The sequence below is a fragment of the Cyanistes caeruleus genome, chromosome 1 (assembly GCF_971803275.1).
Source record: "Cyanistes caeruleus chromosome 1, bCyaCae1.hap1.1, whole genome shotgun sequence".
NCBI classification, from domain to species: domain Eukaryota; kingdom Metazoa; phylum Chordata; class Aves; order Passeriformes; family Paridae; genus Cyanistes; species Cyanistes caeruleus.
Genome location: NC_141701.1, coordinates 12,638,267 through 12,658,878, shown reverse-complemented (window position 1 = coordinate 12,658,878; position 20,612 = coordinate 12,638,267). Strand labels below are relative to the sequence as shown.

General features: G+C 45.4%; 1 protein-coding gene and 1 non-coding gene across 5 annotated transcripts; one reads left to right on the top strand and one right to left on the bottom strand.

Moving 5' to 3' along the window:
* Window positions 1-1,355: 1,355 nt before the first annotated feature.
* TRNAM-CAU (transfer RNA methionine (anticodon CAU)) lies at window positions 1,356-1,428 on the bottom strand. The gene has a single exon. It is a non-coding gene; the product is annotated as a tRNA-Met (tRNA).
* Window positions 1,429-1,459: 31 nt separating this feature from the next.
* Window positions 1,460-15,093, top strand: SACK1A (scaffolding CK1 anchoring protein A). Of its 4 annotated transcripts, none has more exons than XM_086883854.1 (8): window positions 1,460-1,599; window positions 2,080-2,349; window positions 3,014-3,055; window positions 3,157-3,198; window positions 3,284-3,893; window positions 6,602-6,769; window positions 8,167-8,291; window positions 12,940-15,093. In XM_086883854.1, the coding sequence occupies exons 5-8, from the start codon at window positions 3,318-3,320 to the stop codon at window positions 13,484-13,486; spliced, it is 1,416 nt and encodes a 471-aa protein (XP_086739980.1). In that variant the 5' UTR covers window positions 1,460-1,599; window positions 2,080-2,349; window positions 3,014-3,055; window positions 3,157-3,198; window positions 3,284-3,317; the 3' UTR covers window positions 13,487-15,093. The 4 variants fall into 4 exon arrangements, with proteins under 4 accessions (XP_086739980.1, XP_086740057.1, XP_023777228.2 ...); XM_086883931.1 differs by having other exon boundaries at window positions 1,520-1,656; XM_023921460.2 differs by having other exon boundaries at window positions 1,542-1,656; window positions 3,014-3,198.
* The last annotated feature ends 5,519 nt before the right edge of the window (window positions 15,094-20,612 follow it).

The window sequence follows — 20,612 nt, the reverse complement described above, 5'->3', positions numbered from 1 at the left end:
GTTACTGAGTGTAGAGTTTTTGTATATTTCATTTTTTCTGATGGCTGCCCTGGCTTGAAGAAACAAACCACTGTTAAAATGTTGGTTTTGTCAATGATGTGTCAATGATTCTACAAGTTGCAGCAGGGAAGTTGCATTTAGAGAAAAATATCCTTTCTGGTGAGAGCTAAACATTGAAACCAAGGCCCAGAAAGAACCTGCTGCTGGAGTTGAGTGTAAATTTTACACATGTTAGCAGGTTCATTTCATGAGAAAAAATGGGAGAGAGGATCTAAACAAATACCTTGCTCTTCATAGTGCTTGTGATACTGATGGCTAATGCTTTTGACCGAAGAATCAAGAACATTATGTGGTGTTACAGTAAAAAAGAATAGGGCAAAGTAAATTAAAGTGATGCATCCATAATTGCTACACACAGTGCTGATACAGTGGTAGACTTGGCCCTGTGAAAATACAAGGACTGGGATCTTAATTTGTTCTGCTTCCCCTGGGGTTTGGGATGGCAGCATTGGAGCAGGGCTGCTGGTGCTGGTCCTGGGGGCTGAGGCACAGGGCAGACCCTGGATGATACCTCTAACCAGCAGCTTTTTGTCACCTGGGGCTGGGAACAGCCTCTGCTTCTTGTTAAATTACATGAAAATCTAAAAGCACAAAGGTACTTGGTTATTCTTTCCTTAGCATCCTCTGCATCTGGAAGTAGAGTCACATTAGCAGCAGCCAGGATGCATGGAAATTCCATTGCAGCCCTCACTTTGAAGAGGCATCATTCCTTTTCAAAGAGAGAAAAATGCAACGGGCCAGATCATCTCAGAGGCAGAAGTAGATGAGAAAATCTGTCTTTTTCCAATGACTGTCTCGGAGTTTACACATGATTATTTCTATATTTAAAGGGAAGTAATAAAGCCACTGAGGTTTTAGTCTGCGCTGGTGGGCTGTACGTGCATGTGCTTGTGGTTTGTACAAAAGGCAAAGCTGTAAATGTGCATAAACTGGAGTGTTTCTGGCAGGCAGGGCCGGTGTCCTGCCGTGTCCCCACAGCAGCTCCTGTGCCCTGGCCACAGCCTGACCCCGGGAGTGCCCGCCGCCCACCGCAGGAGCCCTTTCCCCGTCCCCACATCGCTCTACGGGCTCGCAGGCAGCGCAGAGGCTGAAAACCGGCTGCCAAAAGCTAGAACAGCTGCAGAAGTTACTGCCCGGAGCCCAGCACCGGGATAAACAGGCCCCTGACCTGCAAGTGCAGTTCGGAAATCACGACAAACACGTCTTGGAAGTCGCCCACCGGCTCAGAGCGCCGTGTCGTGCGAGTAGGTCCCCGCTAAAAGCACAGGGGAGGCGGCAAAAGTGCTGCCCGCCTTTGCCCCGTGTGAGGATCGAACTCACGACCTTCAGATTATGAGACTGACGCGCTACCTACTGCGCTAACGAGGCGGCTGAAAGCGCTCCCTCCGTGAGGGCTCTCGGTCCTGCCGTGAGGGCTCTCGGCGGCCTCGCTCTGCCGGGGCCACGGGAGGACACGGCCCGGCCCGGCCTCTCCTCCGCCCACACCGCTCCCACCGGGCGGGATCCTGCGCGGGCAGCGCGGGGGCTCGGAACGATCATGTGAGGCTGCAGGGTGACTTCGTTGGGGTGACAGTGTGAGGTCCCATAGTATAACCTGTGAGGAGCCCCGCCGTGCTCATGTGGGGGGCCAGGGTGACCCTGAGGGACACCGGGGTGACCATGAGAGATCCTGGCCGAGGAGGGGGGGCCGTCCCTGCTCTCGATCGGCGTTGGCAGGACACAGTCCTACATGTCAGGGTAATTAGATGGCATCATTTTCGGCCTAATTGCGCAGAACAGGTCAGGAGATAATTAGTGACTTTCGGCCGCGTCTGGCAGCTGCGGGCGGATGTTGGGGGCGGAGGGAGGGACGGGGTAGTTTTTAAAATCACCCCAGAAGCTCCGGACGGCCCCGCCACCGCCCCTCCTCAGGCCCACGTGGTCGCTCCGGGATTAATATGCGAGCCATTCCATACTCTTCTGTGTTTCGTACATCTTTATCTTATCTTTACGGGTGATTTTTTTTTCCCCACCCCACAGGGCACCTGACATAGACCCAGAATCTGTGAAGCTGCCCTGAGAAAGTGTCCCTGTGCGTCCCTGAAGGCGCCGGTGCTGCCGAGGCCGGCGCGGCGGGATCCTCTCTCTGCCCACACGCGGCCTCAGCCGCCCTCACTGGAGCCCAGGCCGGCACATCCCCGCTGGAGCCGCGGCACAGGGGTGCACGGACACACAGCTGCCGGGCCGAGGCCAGCCCACCCGTGTGAGGAAGTGTGTCACACGTGGCGCTGCAGCCAGGCACGCACACAGGTATGGACACCTCGGGCAGGTGCTCCCGCCCCGCCTCTCCTCCGTCAGACCGGCCGGCCCGGCTGCCCCCGGGCTCTGGCCTGTCACCCCCGCTGCAACCCATCCACCTAATGACACAGCAGAGAGCTGCCACGGGGACAACGTGACTCCAGAAGCTGCAGCCTGGGAAGAAAGGAAAGAAAAAAAAAAAAAAAAAAAAAAGCAGCAGCCTTAAATGTGCACAATCAAGTGATGAGTGTTTGTATTTCTGATGCTTTGAGGCCAGCTCACAACCCTCCCTCCACGTAATATTCAGGATGTTTGGGAAGGGGTATTTTTCTCATAATAGGATGGCGTAGTCACAAAGCTTTAAAGAAATAAGTGAGTGAATCGTCTATGGTAATAGCAACATACCCCGGACGGGGCACAGTGACGAAGTTCACATCTATTTTTAAGCCTGCCTGGCAGCATGTAGGTGCCGAACAGAGCCCATGACCCTTTTTACTGTTTTGAAGCCATGGACATGGCTGCTGTCTCCGGTCCAATTCAACATCAGAGCTGTTTTTTCTCCCTAACGAATACCATGGGAAGACAGAGAAGCCTCAAGCTGTTTTGAAGATTGTGCAATGGTACTTGGGAGTCTACCTGCTTTTGCTTGAGTGCTTTCCTCACTCATATTTCACAGGATGCGACAGGAAGGGAAATACAATCGAATCCGACGGCCGTGGTAAATTTGACTCGAATCCTTCGTATGCCCTGGGGTTGAGGTGGATGCCTCTCAGATAAGCAATCTAATCAGCTTTGCACTTGTGTCCCATCTGGAAACAGATTGTTGCCGGAGTACATCACCACCTGAGAAGCAAGCTTCAGGTTCGTTTTGAAGATAATTGTACAGACAAATTCAGGGAGTGTGAATTTGCCTGTGGTAATAAGATCTCTTTATTTTTATTCATAGTTAATTCGCTCAGCCGAGGCGATTTCATGCGAGAATGCAGTCCTCAAACAAGAAGGACGATTGCACCGCCTGTGGCACGCATATGCATGGTGCCTGCCCGGCAGATCGGCTGCTGCGACAAAGAGCCATGAACCACCCCAGACATATGGGCAAGATAAGGAAGAGGCTGGAGGATATCAAGAACCAGTCCCTGAAGTTGACAAAAGTGGATTTCAGCCACAACGAAAGCGTAAGATTGGCCACTGACGCCTTCTTGGATGGTGGGAGAGACTCTTACCTCGAAACTCTAAGCAGAGAGGGTGAGGTGGATTTCCTCTCCTCGGTGGAAGCTCAGTACATCAAGGATAACGCCAGGGAGTCTTATTATGCACTGGAGACCCCAGGTGCCGACGGGGCAGCCGCGCCAAAGCAGAACGACGCTGGGTCACTCCCTTCAGGGACCTACTTCCCCACCATTTCTGACAACAGTGAGCCGGCTCTGCTCCACACATGGATTACAGCAGAGAAGCCCTATTTAAAGGAAAAATCCACCGCCACTGTGTATTTCCAAACAGAGAAGAACAGCAACATTAGAGACATCATACGCCGGTACATCCACAGGACCACTCAGGTATGAGCAGAGAATTGCTGTTCCCTTTGCACTTGGTTGTTTCTTGCTCTTACAAGCTCAGCTGAACATGGTGCTTAATTCAAGGCAGCCCTGTGTGTTGCAGTGTAGCTTTGCTCTAGAAAGTGGCTGTGAAGAGCCTGTTGTTGAACACAGGCAGCACTTTTAATTTATTTTTTTTTAATTCACACCAACACTTTTTTATGTTGATGGCTTAAAAAAATGCATTCCCTCTTCTCTCTTGTAACCTCCCATTCACCCAGTGGATTAAATGTGCTGTAGAAAGGGCAGCTTGCCTCTGTCCCTTCTCATGTACCCCCAGCAGGACGGTTTGATCTGTTCAGACCATTGCACCACTAATGAGAATTAAGCCTAAGTGAGCTCTTAGCCATCAGGAATTGTTCAAGGGGATTTGTGGGAGGTGTGGATAAAAGGGATGCAAGTATGTCTGGTATGTCAGCAGCCATCCCCAGAGGAAGGAAATTAATCAGAAAATACACCTTTCATCCCTAATAGATTGTCTATATCAGTTAAAATGTCATGTGGGCTCTATACAGAGACTCTGCAGCATAGCTTGGCATGTGGGAAAGGTGCAAAGGATGCTACCTACAGGTGATGGAGGCCACAGACGTGCCAGCCACAAGACAAAGCCAGGCTGCCCACGCTCTGGGAAATCAGGAACTGAGTTGGAGGGGGGACAGAAAACAGATGTCATGTGTGTTCTAGCAGTTCTCTTGTTTTCCTGGAAAAGAAATTTGATACTTCAGGGTTGTATTTACCATCATCCATGAGTTTTGCCCTTACATAAGTTCAGAAGAGCAGCAGCAGTTTCACGCAGGAATGGTCAGGAGCCAAGCCAGGATGCAATAGTGCTGCCCAGCAGAGACTTTGGAGCCCTCTGGAGCCACAGGATTCCTTCTGCTTTGTTATTCCCCTGCAAGGGCAGGTGCTGGCCCTGGTAACAGGGTGTAATGGCAGGGCAGAAGGATCCCCGTTGGCAACTGCTCTCTCAAAGCCTACAAGTGCTTACCACACCAGGGGAATTATAGAAATGTCTCTGGAATAATAAAATAGGAATCAGGTAAAATATCAACTCAGAATTTTCTGTCCCAAGAAAAGAAAACTTGTAGGTGAAAAATTTAGAAATGTAATATAAACCCATGTTTCACGTGACCTTAATAATCTAATTTACATTACGAGAGTGTGCTGCAGCAATGCTAACAGTATAAATTTGTCAACTGCTTTTTGAGCACGGTTTTCCAATGGCACCAGTTATTAAATAGCACCTGGTAAGGGTCCATCCTGGATAGCCTGGTATTTGATACATGCATTACAAAATTAAATAACAGAATAACAGCTGTGTTAATGGATGACCTCAAAATGCAAAGGATTGGAAAGTAATACAACAGTTTTAAGACATTTGTGGAATTGGTGCAGATCACAAAATGAAATTCAGGCAAAAAGAAAGTACTGCAAGTATGAAAAGTAAGTCAGGTGCAGAAATACAAATTCAGAACAGATAGTAAAAAGCAGTACTAGAGACAATGGGCTGGAGCTGGGGCATTAACAGGAAGTGTGGATGTGAAATATTTGACATAATTGTGCTTACCTAGCCATGGCAAAGCTCTTTCTGAAGCACCAGGTTTTGGCAGCAGGAGGAAGGTGTGAGATGCTCATTGCTCCACAAATAGTTTGGCTGCCTGAAGAGGACACTGGCTGCGCAGGATGTGCCTGGTCTTGTAGGATATCCTCGTGGTGGCAAGGGGAATAAGCTTGCTGTTAGGTGTGGACATAGGCCTTGGAGGAAGATTCAGAGCAAGCTGGAAGCAATTAGTAAGACAGATCTACAAAGATGCTGTAAAGTTTGTTTTCATTGGAGGTGATATCCCATGAGCACAGTTATCAAAGATTCTCTCTCCAGTCAGTGAAGAAACAAGCATCTCCTGAAGTTGTCAGGTAGTAGCTGGGCTGAATTGACCTTTTCCACAGGCAATTAGATATTGGACAAGACCAGCGCTTTCTAGTATGGACCTGGTTTTATATCACATTTATAGGTCCCTTGATCCACACTGGCTGCAGACTATGCATTTAAGTAGTTGTCAGGGGTTTTATGCCCAGTCCTGAGACTTTTACACACCCTTCTGCCAGTTGTGAATTGGGGAGAATGGATGTGTGGTCAGATTATAACGATTAGTTTATAAATCAGTGTTTTTAAAAAAATGGAGCTGTTGGAGTCTGTCACCCCACCATCACCAGCAACAGGGTGAGGCTTTTTAAAGCCAAGGCTGTCCAGGTGTAAATCATAAAAGAGAAAGCATCATCCAGGCTGAATACATGTCGCTTATGACACCTAGTGAGCTGTGTGGCAAGGGCTGTGGTCTTTTGTTTAGCTACATCCCTTTTGCTCTCCAATAAGTATTTCAATATATTTCCTAGTGCCAAAATCTCACCTGCAAATTCATGGATCATTTTGGGTTATATGTTATGTGTTATATTGGCTTTATATAAGCAAAAAACAATGAGGCAATGTGTTTCATCGGTTTAGTGATTCAAGCACTTAGGGAGAAAACCAGAAAAAATACCCACATATAACTGAGTATTTGTGTTTATTGGAATATTTTTTTTAACAAATAAACTACATCACACTGTCCTCATAGCAACCTTAAGTTATGTAAATTGACTCTACTAATGTCTCTGCTCTTTTCCTGAAGGTGTTAGCTATCGTGATGGATGTGTTCACAGACACAGAGATTCTTTGTGACCTCCTGGAGGCAGCTAACAAGCGCATGGTCTTTGTCTACCTGCTGCTCGATCATGGCAGTATAGATCTTTTCTCGGAGATGTGCGACAAGTTGCAAATTGCTGAGGATCTCTTCAAGGTACTGTGGCTCTGTGAAGCTCTAAGGCTGAGAGTTGTCTGCCTAACTGCAGGCACTCTGAGCTAGAAGGATGGTTACGCTAAGGTCAATCCACCTTCTAATTAAAAGGGAGCAAGAGATTTCCTGGGGTAAGTGTTAGCACACGAAATTCCTCTTTGGAGATGCCTATGTTTTCACACGGATATTATAGGAAGGTAAGGCATTTCTATTAGCTCCCCAGATGAAACTAATTTTGGCCCTGAAGTCTTAAAACAGGACTTAAATTTCCCTAGTAGAGTTATCTAATGTAGGCATTAGAACTGCTTCTGTTTAATAGCTCTGCAGCAGCTATGGTCTGACAGCCACAGGGAGAAGGTGCACAAAACTGTTTTGCATGGCCATAGCTTGGTTGCACTGGGTGGTTTCTGATAAAATGTGTTAAAGCTCTTTTAAAGGTAACACCTCAAATTTAGGTGGCTGTTAGTTTAATCTGCTTTCATCTCTGTCGGAGGGAACTGGCTTTAAAAGAACCCCTCCTAGGAATTATTTCAGTTGTTGCTTAAGATGCTGTAGAGCTCCTATGGCATCTCCCTGGAGATGGGTGATACTGCAGAGGCCACAGACCTTTGGAATGGCAGCTGTGGGTACACAGGAAGCCTGAGGGCATCTTACATGCACCAGACACCTGCTTTTCAACAGCTGAATTCCATCCCAAATATATAAAGAAGCTGAAATTAATAATGCACATTCATAACTGTTTGCATGCCTGTAAACCCTCACTCCTAAGGAGAACAAGCCTGTGCTATTTATTCTAAGTCTGCTGCTACAGCACATAGGCCTCTACAACGTGCATGTCAGATCCTTGGTGCCACTTGTTTCTAAGGCCTTGATTCTGCAAAGTGTGTGTATGGACAGCAGAATCAGGGTCTGAAAGGCACTTGCTCAGCTACAAGGACAGTGCAGAGCATCCCATGGGCCAAACTGACCTGCATCTCCCCTCACACGAGTACCTGCATCTGATCCCGAAGGACAGCATTTGTCTGGGCTGCTCCAGCAGAGCAGCACCTGTGTCCTTGCAGGCCCAGATGGATTGGAGGAGCAGAGGTTTTGCCCTGCTGTGTCAAGGCACAGCCAATGTAAAGGGGAGTACAGCTACAGCAGATTGTGCCTGGGGTGCCAGTGGAGGGCAACAGGCTGCTCCCAGCTAGGGACACATCTGTGCTCCTTTTGGTTGGGGTGGCAAGACCTTGGCTAGGTTTCCTCTGGACACAAACCTTCAAATACCACATCAGAGAGTCCATGAAGAAATTTGACTTTGGGGCAGTGAAGGGCTAAAGGCAGTGGGGGAAAAGGGCCTTCTCTGTCTGATTTTTAATTAAAAAGACATTTAATTCACTCAATTTTATTTTTATTTACAGAATATTTCAGTCCGCAGTGTTACTGGAGAGGTTTACTGTGCCAAGTCAGGGAGGAAATTTTCAGGACAAATTCGAGAAAAATTTCTTATCTCTGACTGGAGATACGTGCTATCTGGATCTTACAGGTGAGATGAGCCACTGCACTTCATGTCTAGGTACTCTTTTATGATTTTAAATTCTTCTTCCCCAAAAAAGTGCCATGGAAATTTTTGTAAGGTAAGAAGCTTTTGTTTAACAAAAAACACCTCATGTTTTCAAAAAATGCCATTTTAAAAAAAAATCTACTTAACTTGCTTTAAAGCTGCTCTTAGTTCTTTATGGAGCATGGGTTTTAATTTAAATGTTCAGGAGCTAACATAAACAACTTTGCCAGTGCAGCCCTGGGGCAAAACTAGAAATGTGTACAGCTTAATATTATGCTTTCCTCATTGTTTGGGTTCTCAAGTGTTGTGATCATGAAATATGATACATTTCTGTCTCCCTCAGGATCCCTTAATGTAGCATATGTCACTCAGCTTATCTAAGGATTTGTTCTTCATAGGACAAATTTAGTGATTAAAGGTAAAACAGAAATACTTCAGAGACTTACTGTTTTTCCCTGTGTTTCATTAACAGGTAGGCAGTATATATCTACATAACTGCTGCACCTTCATTTTTTCTCTTTTTTTAAAATTTTTCTTTCTTTGTTTGTTTTGTTTGTGCTGCTATAATTATTTCAGGTAGTGGATATAGCATCTCAACAACTGGATTTTTAAGATCCTAGATCCTCTGGTCAGGGAATTTCAGGAGACTCTGAGCTTGCATCAAATAAATGAAGTTTCTCAGCATTATGGCTACATAGAAATGTCTCACAAATGACCAAGTGTATCCTAGAAATCCAGGTACAAAAATACAAGAGGTGATTGATTATTTTAAATTATATGATTCTTCTTCTTAGTCCAAGTTTACAATTTGGAAGCTTAAATGCCTCTGCTCTGATAAAACTATGCCACCAGCAAGTTTACAGAACTGTAGTAATGAAGGAAAAAGTGAATTTTTGGGGATGGGCTGCAGGAGCTCAGATGTACACTAACAGAGGCACCCACTTTTCATTCCATTTCCAAAGGAACCATCAGACAAAACTTAGTGGACACTCAGGGCTGGGTTTTTTTTATTGACTGTTCTTTTGTTTCCTTATTTTTTTGGGTATTTTTTAATCTCTTGCCAAAGATGCGTTGAAATCCAAGTGAAGGATGTGTGGGAGAAGAACAGAGCAAGATCTATTTTCTTTGACCAAGAAGCTTCCTTTTGGCTTCTCTTTCAATACCAAAAATACTAAAAACTCCTAAAGTCCTGTGCAGTTACTTCTATCTTTCTCTACTACTGTTGAATATCTTCTAATCTCAAGTACCTTGTCAGACTATGTAATTCCGTATTCAGCACACAGAGAGGGTGGTGAGGAACAAATGTATTTAAAACTATAAAAAAACTATTTAACTTCAGCACCAGTTTGCAATTCACATTGGTTATAACACGCTACCAGTATGTGGCATTTCTTGCTAGCTCTCACTTTATTAATCTGAAAGATTTTTGCTATGCCTAAATCTTACCAACCAACCTCTTCAGGTATAAACAAGAATGATGTTTGATGTTAAGTGAAACAGACTCAAACTCTTCTACAGTGCATTTGTTGGAAATCACACTGGAGTAAATCTTAAAACTGATACAAAGATTTTTAAAATACAATGCCAGATTTCACCAAAGTGCCAAGTTCTGCATGATGTTGTAATAGTGGTGGGGGGAACAGTCTGAGGAAATAAAATAGCTCTTTAGGACATGCTCTCAATTTTTATTGCCAGTGTCTATCATGAGGGGTTAGAATGCAGTATTTATTTTTGCTGTCTCTGTCACTCTACCTCATCCGATGATAACTTATTCCATTTTTTAAATTAATTTGAAATTAGATAGTGCATGAACTCAGCATTCCTAAAGAAGGCAAAATGAAAACCACAGAAAGCACAGACCTTGATCCCCAGGGTCAGCTGAGTATCTCCCTTGCTGCCACTCTGAAAGCCACTGGCCTCTTCAGAGTCAGCATCTAATAACTAACACGGGCTGCTTTGCCAGGAGCATAAGCTCAGGTGGGACAGTTTTTTCTCACACAGGTTATCCACCAGGCAGCACTAACATGTAGGGTAACCCAAACCTGATCCCAGCTGAAAACCCCAGTGCTCCCTCCCTCCCTCCCTCCCTTCTCAGATTCCTTATGTGTCAGTTGTTGCAGCCCTGCAAACACAGGGATGAACACATCCCTAGTGAACTGCAGCTCCAGCAATGCAGAGGACACATTATAAAACAAGTCCAGTGCTGAACAGGAGAGGTAGGATTTGATTGAGGCAATCATAAATGAGAGGGTCTGTGACAGGGCACAAGACAAAGCCCTGGAAAGGTGGCTGAGAAGTATCTATCAGTGACTTAATTTGTGATACAGCATTGGCCCCAAACCAATTCTTTGTGCTTTTTCTTCGATTGGCCTCACCCAAGAAAATCTGGGAGAAAAACAATCCCTCTGGGCAGGTGGTAACAATAACAGATTCCTCTGAGCCTGTCCCAAAAGAGCACTCAGAATGGTATACTAAGGAGCAAAACTGGGCCTAAAACCTAAACAATGCATTTTATCTTAGAATGAAGCCAATGAAAATCTGTTGTCTTTTATGCCAAGTTCTGTTTTGTTCTCCAGAAAAGTGCACAGACTGTAAATTGCTGTGACTTTCTACGCAACAAGTTCACAAGCATTTGTCTAAAATCACAAAGATCTTACCTTGTAACTTTTAGCTCACCCATTTGACATGAGTTCTTGGAGAATCTCTGGGCTGTTCATTTGATCTAACTCTGTTTAGAAGGGTAGCAGGTAAAATCAGTGATCCACAAACTAGTATCTGTCAGGTACTCCAGGAAGATACACGTGGGAGTAAGTTATCAAAACTGGGCAGAACAGGTTTTTTCCTCTGATTTTGTTAGGCTTTTAAAAACCATTTACAAGTGTAATTGATTCTTGTTTCTGTCTAGATTTTCTTTTATAAATTAGGTGTATCTCTAGCACATAAAATATAAACATGATACTTTAGACCTCAGCCCTTTCATGAGTTTGTAACCTTCAGTGTAGATATCTGAGAAAAATTGTGTGCATTTTTGTATTTATTCCTGACCTATTTAACAGTTAGATGAAGGACATGCAAAGGTTTAGAAAGCACTGCTTAGTGAATAAAGGCAATGTTGAGCTGGCACAGCAGATGTTACACACCCAGCAGGGAGTTAGCTTGCTGTGCTCTTTACCTTGGCTCCCGAGGTTTTGTCCATATTTAGAATAATTTGAATACAGTGGGTGAAAAGTACCTATATTTTGGTAACTTAATGGTGTGTTTTCATATCCAATCATAAAATGTGCAGTATAAATTGTATGGGTGTCCGGTGGCATTGGACTAGTGATTTCTTCACTCCTCCCCTTGCTCTTGAAGCAACAGTATAAAAGCACTGTATACCTCAAACCCAACTCTCTTTAGGAATGCTCTGGGTGAGCAAATGTAAATTGTCTTATTGCCTCAGTATCAGCTCAGGCTGTCAGTCCCACTGAGTTTCACAGGACTTTTATCAAAACTTGACAAGATTTTAAGTGCGCACACCTACAGCCAAATTTGGCTCTCAGCAGCCCTTGTGCAAATCTAGCACAGCTAATAAAGTCACACAGGAATAACCATGGCAGAGTTTTGCCAACACAGAACAACCTCAAATTCAAATTCACCACTGCTCTGTATCCTCTGCTGCACAGCTCAAGCTCTGGTCAGTTCAGGGAGTAATTACATTTCATTCTCTCAACTATGCTCATTTTATTGGTGCTGCTGCTGCTCAAGACACGGCAGCCTGCGCAACACAATCAAGCTGGCTTGTGGTTTTGTAAAAGCACAAATTTATGTTTGCTGAGTGGATTAGGGCAGCACATAAAAGAAAAATAATTTAAAAGCTGTGGGTTATCCTAAGGTGTGTCTCTGAACTACCAGAATTAAAACTATTGTGGTGTTTCTCCCTGACCTTATAGCAAAGTATTACATTTATTTTTGGAAATGCTGTAGGAAATATTTGTAATTTCATTTTCTCTGTAGTAAAGAAAACAAGGATTTGTCAGGTGTGGCGGCTTGTTTTGTGGTGTGGGACGTGACAGGAAGGTTGGGGTTTTATGTGTTTCTCTTGACCAATGAAGAAAGAATACAGAAAAAATGAAAACAAAGGATGGTTCTTTTTTCCTAGACTTCTTGATGTCACTTGGAGTAGCTGAGAGTTACCAAGTGGCACGGCATGCTGCAGGGTACAAGGTACAATTTATGTGTGTGCAGGTAAGACGTGGCAAGACCTGAATTTAAGCATTGTGAATGGAAAAGAGGTCCCTAAAAGAGGGGTCTAAACTCCTTTCCATGGAACAGACACCCATACCTCGGGTATTGTATCTGACATTTATCCCTGCAGTGGATCTGGATCACCACTCCCTTGAGGAGGTTGCATAACTTTACAAGGTTTCTTGAAGGTTTTAGAGGCAGCTGCAATAACAAAGATTGATCCAAATCAAAGAGCACTGATGTGAACTGACCTGAAATTCAACTGCGACACCATCTTCATCCTGTGTTTAGACAAGAAGCTTCAGCAGTAAAACACATTTGCTTTTTGCGTCGTCCCTGCGGGGGCTCTGCCGTTCCTGATGGCCGGCGTTAACTCTAATCCTTACCTTGTGTGTCCTTCCAGCTTCACATGGCTGTGTGGCCAGGTTCACCGCAACCTCCTCTCCAAGTTCACGGGCCAGGTTGTGGAGCTGTTTGACGAGGAGTTCCGGCACCTGTACGCCCTGTCCAAGCCCGTGCGGGGCCCCAAGACCCCTCCGCGCAGCCTCCCCTTCCTGTTCAGCCGGAGCTGGGCCCCCCTGCGCAGTCTCCCCTGCAGCGACGAGGGAGGTGCCAACACCCTCTCTGACCCCCTGAGCAGCCTCTCTGCTGGCAGCACCCACCAGAGCAAGCAGACCCCAAGAACTCTCATGTTCAACAGCAACTTCACCCCCCAGTCACCTCTCCAGCGAGTCAATTCCTTCAACAGCTACGTCTCATTCACTCCCCCGCCTGCACAGGCGGCCATCCAGCCTAACTACTATCAGCCACACTACATGGCTGAGAACTCCACAGTGCCCTATAACAACATGAACATTTACAGACCTATAAGGCTCAGGCAAGAGGAACCGAACAGGACAGGGTTAAGTTCATCGTGGAGATGCCTCCACAAAGCTAACCTGTTTGCATAATAACCACCTTGTTTGGAAATGCAAGTAAATATAGTGAGGGCCTGTTTAGCAATCGCTTGTGTACTGATGAATATAGAAATTCTGTATAATACAAATGAAGACGATTTCAAGCCTCTTGTTTTGTTGCTTATGTATGCTTCATTTCCCTGATTAAAAAGACAAGGCTGCTAATGTGTGAACCTCAGGTGCATCAGGATCCCATGAAGAACACATCTGAATAATGCTGCTCACAGTGCAACACTGCTACAGCCTGTCACCTGCCCCTGGCGGCATATTTGTGTACCAGAATGACAGTAACTGTTTTTCTTACGTCCAGGCAACTGAAAGGGGGTAACACACAGTTTACTACTATGCATTTTATGCACTTGAATAAGGAGACTGAAGGCTGCTATTTCTGTAGCAAACAGGGATGATGCTGGCAGCAGCAGGCTACCTTTGTGCTCTCATCAAACTTTAATCTTGATTCAGGGGGACTGCCTTCAGGCTGGCAGGGAAACACAGGTCCTGCAACAGCACTGTCTCAGAGCTGTCTCTGCTTGAGCTGCACAGCAAGGATGGCTGTTCCCAACGACTCTCAGGACGGGGCCTAGTGCCTTTGACATGGACTGAAACCGACAGTTCTGGTTATGGAAGACACCTTACATTCACCTTACCTTCACTTCCACTGGTCAGCAACATGGGTGTATCCCAGCACACCTGGTTACAAACCTCCCATCCTCCCAGCTCAGGGCAACTTTCCGTATGAAGAGCAGCTGTGAAGGTTCAGACTGAAAAGTGAAGCTGAGTTAAAGAAGCAAAGTCCTACTAGTAACACATCAGGACTGAGTTCCAATTCATTTAATTGCACATGCTTTGAAATCCTTTCTGTGGTCGTCTGATTGAACATGAAGTTAGAGATACTGCTGAATTCTTCATTGCCTCTAATTTTTAAAGATAAACCGGGTCTCTGTAGTGCCCATGGGCTAGAGTTATAAAGGGAGCTACAGAGGTTCAGCAGCTTGAACCAAACCAGAAAAACTTTCTGCCAAATAATTCATGAAAACTAAGGAAGCTTCTGTAAGCAAAAGAAAATTAATGAAACAAAGGATTTCCATCCAAAGTTACCAAGATGCCTAACAGCTGTTGATTTATCGGTAGATTTATTTTGTCCACACCTGCTTTGTATCATCTTTCATCTGCCTCCAACAGGAAACAACCCTAAACACACTTGCACTTCTGGCCTCTTTTCCTTGACTTCTCACCTGCTCAAAAAGGAATACAATTTAATTATGTAGACTGTGGATGATGATAATTGTATGCAGGTGAAGAAGATTTCTCATCCTTGGAAGAGCAACCATTTTGGAAGCATACCTGGAAAGTTTAAAGAACATTATGAAAGATACAGGATGGACACATCCTGCTCTAGCTTCAGTATGGGTGTTTTAACTGGTAATACCAAATTTTGGAGTCCATAATAATAATCAACTATTGCATATAACTGTAAATTCTGTACATAGCAATATTTTTTGGATTCCTTGGGGAGAAGGGAAGTTCTTATTCCTATGATAATTCTACTTAATTATCTGAATATAGCAACCATTCAAATAAAACAGAAGACTTTTTCTTCATATTCTCTTGCCCTGTACACCTTACTCTGTTCTCTTTCAAAAGATGAATGAGTCCCATTCAGTTGAAGCCCAGATGAAGAACAAACATATTTTGTTTCTTCTGAAATCAACAGAAACAGAATTAAGGTGTTCTAACAGACTAATTAAGATTTTCCTTCTAAATGTGGAGATCTAATTTCACTGATCCTGTTATGGGAGGTACAGAGGGGGATTTGGGGAGAAGTTTGTAGACCTTGATTTACTCTGGCCATGACCTGTGAAGTCCATGAAGGAGCTCTTTTCAGCTCTGTGGGGAAAGACAGTTTGCCTACAAAAGTTTTGGAGAACATAGCTCATGAAAAGTAGCTAAGGGTCAAGCAAATAATCCAGAACGGCCACTGTGAGTTAAGAGTTAATTTCAGCTGGATAAGGAGAACAGCTTGTGTTGGTTCAGACAACACAGCTTGAACATCAAGTGAATGAAATTTCAGTTTTGATGGAAAACAGTTTACAATTTCAGCAATTAGTTATGCTAAAAATCCTAACAGGCCCCCACAACTCAGTAATAAAGGGCAACGTTTATAGGCAGCTGCAGAAGCTGTCATGAAGGCCACGACAGGTGCTGACCTGCCGTGTCCATCTGGCAAGGGAAGGGCTCAGATAAACTTGGCTACCACACCGTGCACCCTCCTCAAGTGTGAGGATGACAGCAAGCTGAGTGGTGCAGGTGAGTCACTTGAGAGAAGGGATGCTGTCCAGATGGATCTGGGCAGGCTGGAGGCCCATGTGAGCCCCAGGAAGTTCAGCAAGGCCAAGTGTAGGGTCCTGCACCTGGGCTGGGGCAATCCACAGTACCTGTGCAGAGTGGGGGGTGATTGGATTGAGAGCAAGAGGGAGAACCTGGGAATACTGGTTGCTTTATTGGACATGAGCTGTCACTGTGCACGTGTCACACCTGCTCTGCTCTGCTCTGGTGAGACCCCACCAACAGTGCTGCACCCAGCTCTGGGCACACACCCTGCAGGGCCACTAATTGCCTTCCGTAGTGACTCAGGATCTCATCTGGTTTTGCTGAGGCCTTCTGGGCCCTGTTGCCCTCCCGTTTTGTCCTATTTTGAAGGAAGATGATCAAGGTGGGGCTAAAAAGCTTAAATAAATATAGCCTATACCAACTTCCAGATTATCTTCAGAAGTAAATTTCTAATTAAAAGTGATTTTTTTTTGGGATGTTTAGACTTTTTTAGAGTGGGAGGGCCTGTGGAGGGCAGCAGGGGCCTCCAGCTGGTCCCAGCAAAGCCCAGTTGAGGCCTCAGAGAATTCTGGAAGGCAATTAAGTCCCCATGTGGGCCCCTGCAGAGCCTAAGAAAAGCCCCAGTGTTTTCTGAAGGGCAACTCTGCCATGTCATTGCTGTGGAGTGATGAGGACACTCCTATCAGGGCTGGTTCTGTGCATGTCCTCACATGGGGAGCAGAGAGCAGGCAAGTGCCACCGCCCAAGGGACTGTTGTGCACCAGGAAAGGATGTTTTGCAGGGCACCAGGAACCCACAGCTGCCCCTGTGTTCACACCCTGGAACTAAGCTGGATGAATAGGCTGGGCTTGGCCAGGATTTTCCGGAGAGTCCCCATATCCCTTCCCCAGCCAGAAGTAGCCCTGCAGGTCTTTCAGCTGGTGTCCAGTGAGTAAGTGCTGCCCATTGAGGTGGTTTGGAATGTGCATCCTGGTGCTCAGACATACAACTCCCACCAGAACCCACTTGCAATTGCTGCTCACACTGGAGGCACCCAGAGGAGCCTGTGCTTGCTGCCTGTGAACCCAAGAGCATTTCACTGATTGTTTCTTCCACAGGCTGCTTCCAGTCACTGGGACTTCACCTGACTTCCATGACTTCAAATATCATGGAAAATAGCTTGGCAACTACACCAGCCAATTCCATCAGGGCTCTAGGACACGTCTCACCAGGCCCCACAGACTTACGTATGCTCAGGTCCCTCAGGTGCTCTCAACCCTGATCTTCTCTTACAATAGGAGGGACTTTGCTTCCCCAGTCCCTGCCTTGAGAGCCATAGACACAAGAGGCATAAGAGGAGAGGTTGCCAGTGAAAACTGAGGCAGAAGATTCATAGAGTAGCTCAGCCTTCTCCATGTCCACTGTTACCAGTTTGCCAGTTCTTCCACAGACTGCTGCTTTTTTGGGTTTTTTTCCTTTGCGAGACAGACACTTCCCTGGTCTTACTCTGTTACTCCTCCTGGAAAACAAAGACCATCCAGGTGTTACTCCTCCCTCAACCATTGCACACCATACTCCTGCTTTTCCAGGACCCTCACTGCACCTTCATTCGTGGGGAGGTGATAGAGCAACAGATCTTGGAAATGATTTCCAACTTGTCCTGTGATGGACAAGAAGGTGATGGAGAATAGTGAGCAGGGATTTGCCCTATGAGGCAATTCTGCCTTAAAATGTATCACATAGGAGTCAGGAAGGTCAACTGGCTCATATCAAAACAACCTACCCAGGACCAGTGGTCCAGGGTCTCCCCTCCAGCATTCCAGCCACTCATCCTGACAGAGTCCTGTGTCCTGATGCTTGATGGCAGTCCTAAGTACTGCAAATTTTCTTCTAGTTTTCAGAATTTCTGTCACCAGTGAACCCCATATTACCCTACCTATTGAACCCCTCAATGACTGTCCCCAGTTTTAGTTACCTTCCCAGGGAGCGTGGATCCTGCAAGGGCAATTGGGTGAACTCACCAAGTACTGGCTGTGTCATGTGCCATCACCACACTCACCAGGTGGGGAGCCCACAGAGTCTCACCTGGTTCCCAGACTGCTATCAAAATGGGTTTGCTTGCATTTTTTGTCTAGCTTGTGTATGTGTACCAGAAAGAAGGCAGGAGAAGTTGGCACTACCTAAAACCCCTTTGCTACTGCCAGCAATAAAGGTGCCTCCAAGCTGGGTGCACAAGCAGGACTCCATGTTACAACCCTTGATTCCTCATTTTTACAATGACTGCCTGCTGATGAAAATAGAGAATAAATATTTTTTTTCCCTTTGTTTCCTTGTGCAGCCTTTGCTTTTTCTTTGTTAAACTACCTTTATTGTGAACCACAGGGGTTTTTTTCTATCCATCTTATTTTCTCCTTCCCTGGGGTTCTGGGGGGGAGGTGTGATAGATCATCAGGGTGGGCACCTGGCAGCAGGCCAAGGTCAACACCCCACCCAGTGACAAGATGACAGGTTTTAAATTGAAAGAGGGTAGATTGGACACAAGGAAGAATTTATGATTAGGGTGGTGAGGCGCTGGAACAGGTTGCCCAGAGAAGTTATGGATGCCCCATCCCTGGCAGCGTTCAAGGTCAGGTTGGATGGGGTTTTGAGCAACCTGGTCAAGTGGAAAGTTCCCTGCCAACCCCCCAGGCAGGAAGGTTGGAACTGGATGACCTTTGAAGTTCCCTTCCAACCCAAATCATTCGATGATTCTGTGATGAAAACTGTTTACATTACAAACTAATTACAGCACTAACACATTCCTTCACCTTAAAGCCAGCAACATTCAAACACTCAATAGCAAAACACATAATGGTGTTTGTAGACAGCAATCATTTCAGGAGCATCAGAACCAGCAGCAGAGGGTCCTTCCCAAAGCACCTGTACCACAAGCAAGCGTTAAAATAACAAAATCAAACCTCAGTAACTGTTAGTGGATTCTCACTTTCAATTTGCAATACTAAAATTTGCTGTTTAACTCAGAATGGAGTACTGATACATGTACTCATACCAACAATAATATCATAAAAGCCAAATCATGAAGAAATCTGTTACAGGCAGATGTAAAATTATGCAGAACACAGAAGCAACAATGAAGCATTCAATACAAAATGGAAATGCAAAGCCCCTCCTGAGACATGATCAGAAACAGAAAACTGGAGTTAGAAGAGGCACAAAAAAGGGAGACAGGCCAAAAAAGGAAGAACCGAAGTAGCTGAGATGAGAGATAGCCAGGCAAAAATGGGACAAAGGAACATTTTATAGCCCCAGTGCAATATATGCTGGTTATCTGGAACAGTAACTATGTGACACATTCAGAATAGCATTCATCTTCTTTTCTTTGCAGTAGTTTAAACCAACATTTTTGTTTTATTTTTATGTTTTAGAAAATACTGCCTGTTCTTAAGAGCTACCACTTGTCTTTAACTCCTGGAGCCAGTGGGGAGTTAACCTTTGTGTTCCTGGCTTAAAGGACAGTGTCAAGTCAAACAATCTGCACAGACAACAAAAAGTTTCCAAATCACCTTGGCTAGCTGCTGTGTATTTTGGACATCTCAGTCACAAAATGACAACGTTTGGCAAGTATTTAATTTGCTGCTAAAACAGTTCCAATGCTATTTGTGAAGCCAAATAATTTGGTGAGTTTCCATTAAATGTCTATACAGACCTGGCCCCACAAAAGATGTGTTCTGATGTCCTAACAGCTGAGACAAAACAAATTACAGCCTTTTTATGTGGCTACTCATGACCTTCAGTTTAAGAAAGTGGGAAATGTCCATGTTTCATTTTTTTGCTGACATATTTAGTATTAAGCTTTCCACATTTGCTGTCTTTGCTGTAAGATTCTCCTGTTGATGCCAACATTGTAATTAATTTACAACACATTGTGGACAGTCTCTTCTGAAGAATTACGACACCTCTTAGTCTTAAAAGCATCCCCAGCCCTTCAAGCAGGTTTCATTGCCACCTGACTATAGCGCTGCACAAACGCACACAAAAGTTTCCACCTAGCAAAGCGCACTCATGACTAAACCAAATCTTCTGTGGTACATTCTGAGTGCACTAATGCTCACCCAAGGATACTTGCCAAGTCATCATCTTTTGTAACCAGCTGACCAGGATGTGGTTTAATCACATTAACTCGCCAAACTATCAAATTTGACATGGCTAAAGGCAACATTCCATTTTTCTGGAGAAGTTTCAGTCAACTTAGCAGAGGGCAGAACCACACCAAGAGTTCAATCTCTTCATCAGTCACGCAGACGAAGGGATCCAGTGCATCCTCAGCAAGTCTGCAGATGACACCAAGCTGAGTGGTGCAGTTGACACACCTGGAGGATGGGATGCCATTCAGAAGGGACCTGGACAAGCTCAAGAACTTCATGAGGTTTAACATGACCAAGTGCAAGATGCTGCACCTGGGTCGGAGCAACCACCGCTATCAATCTAGACCACGGGATGAACAGACTGAGAGCCCTGCTGAGACTTGGGGGTGCTGAGAGGCTGGGCATGACCCAGCCATGGGCACTTGCAGTCCAGAAAGCCAAACCTTTCCTGGGCTGCATCTAAAGCCCCATGGGCAGCAGGGTGAGGAAAAGGATTCTGCCCCTCTGCTCTGGTGAGGCCCCACCTGCAGTGCTGCACCCAGCTCGGGGGTCCCCAGCACAGGAAGGACATGACCCTGCTGAAGGGAGTCCAGAGGAGGCCACAAAAATGTTCAGAGGGATGGAGCACCTCTCCTATGAGGAAAAGCTGAGACAAGTGGTGCTCT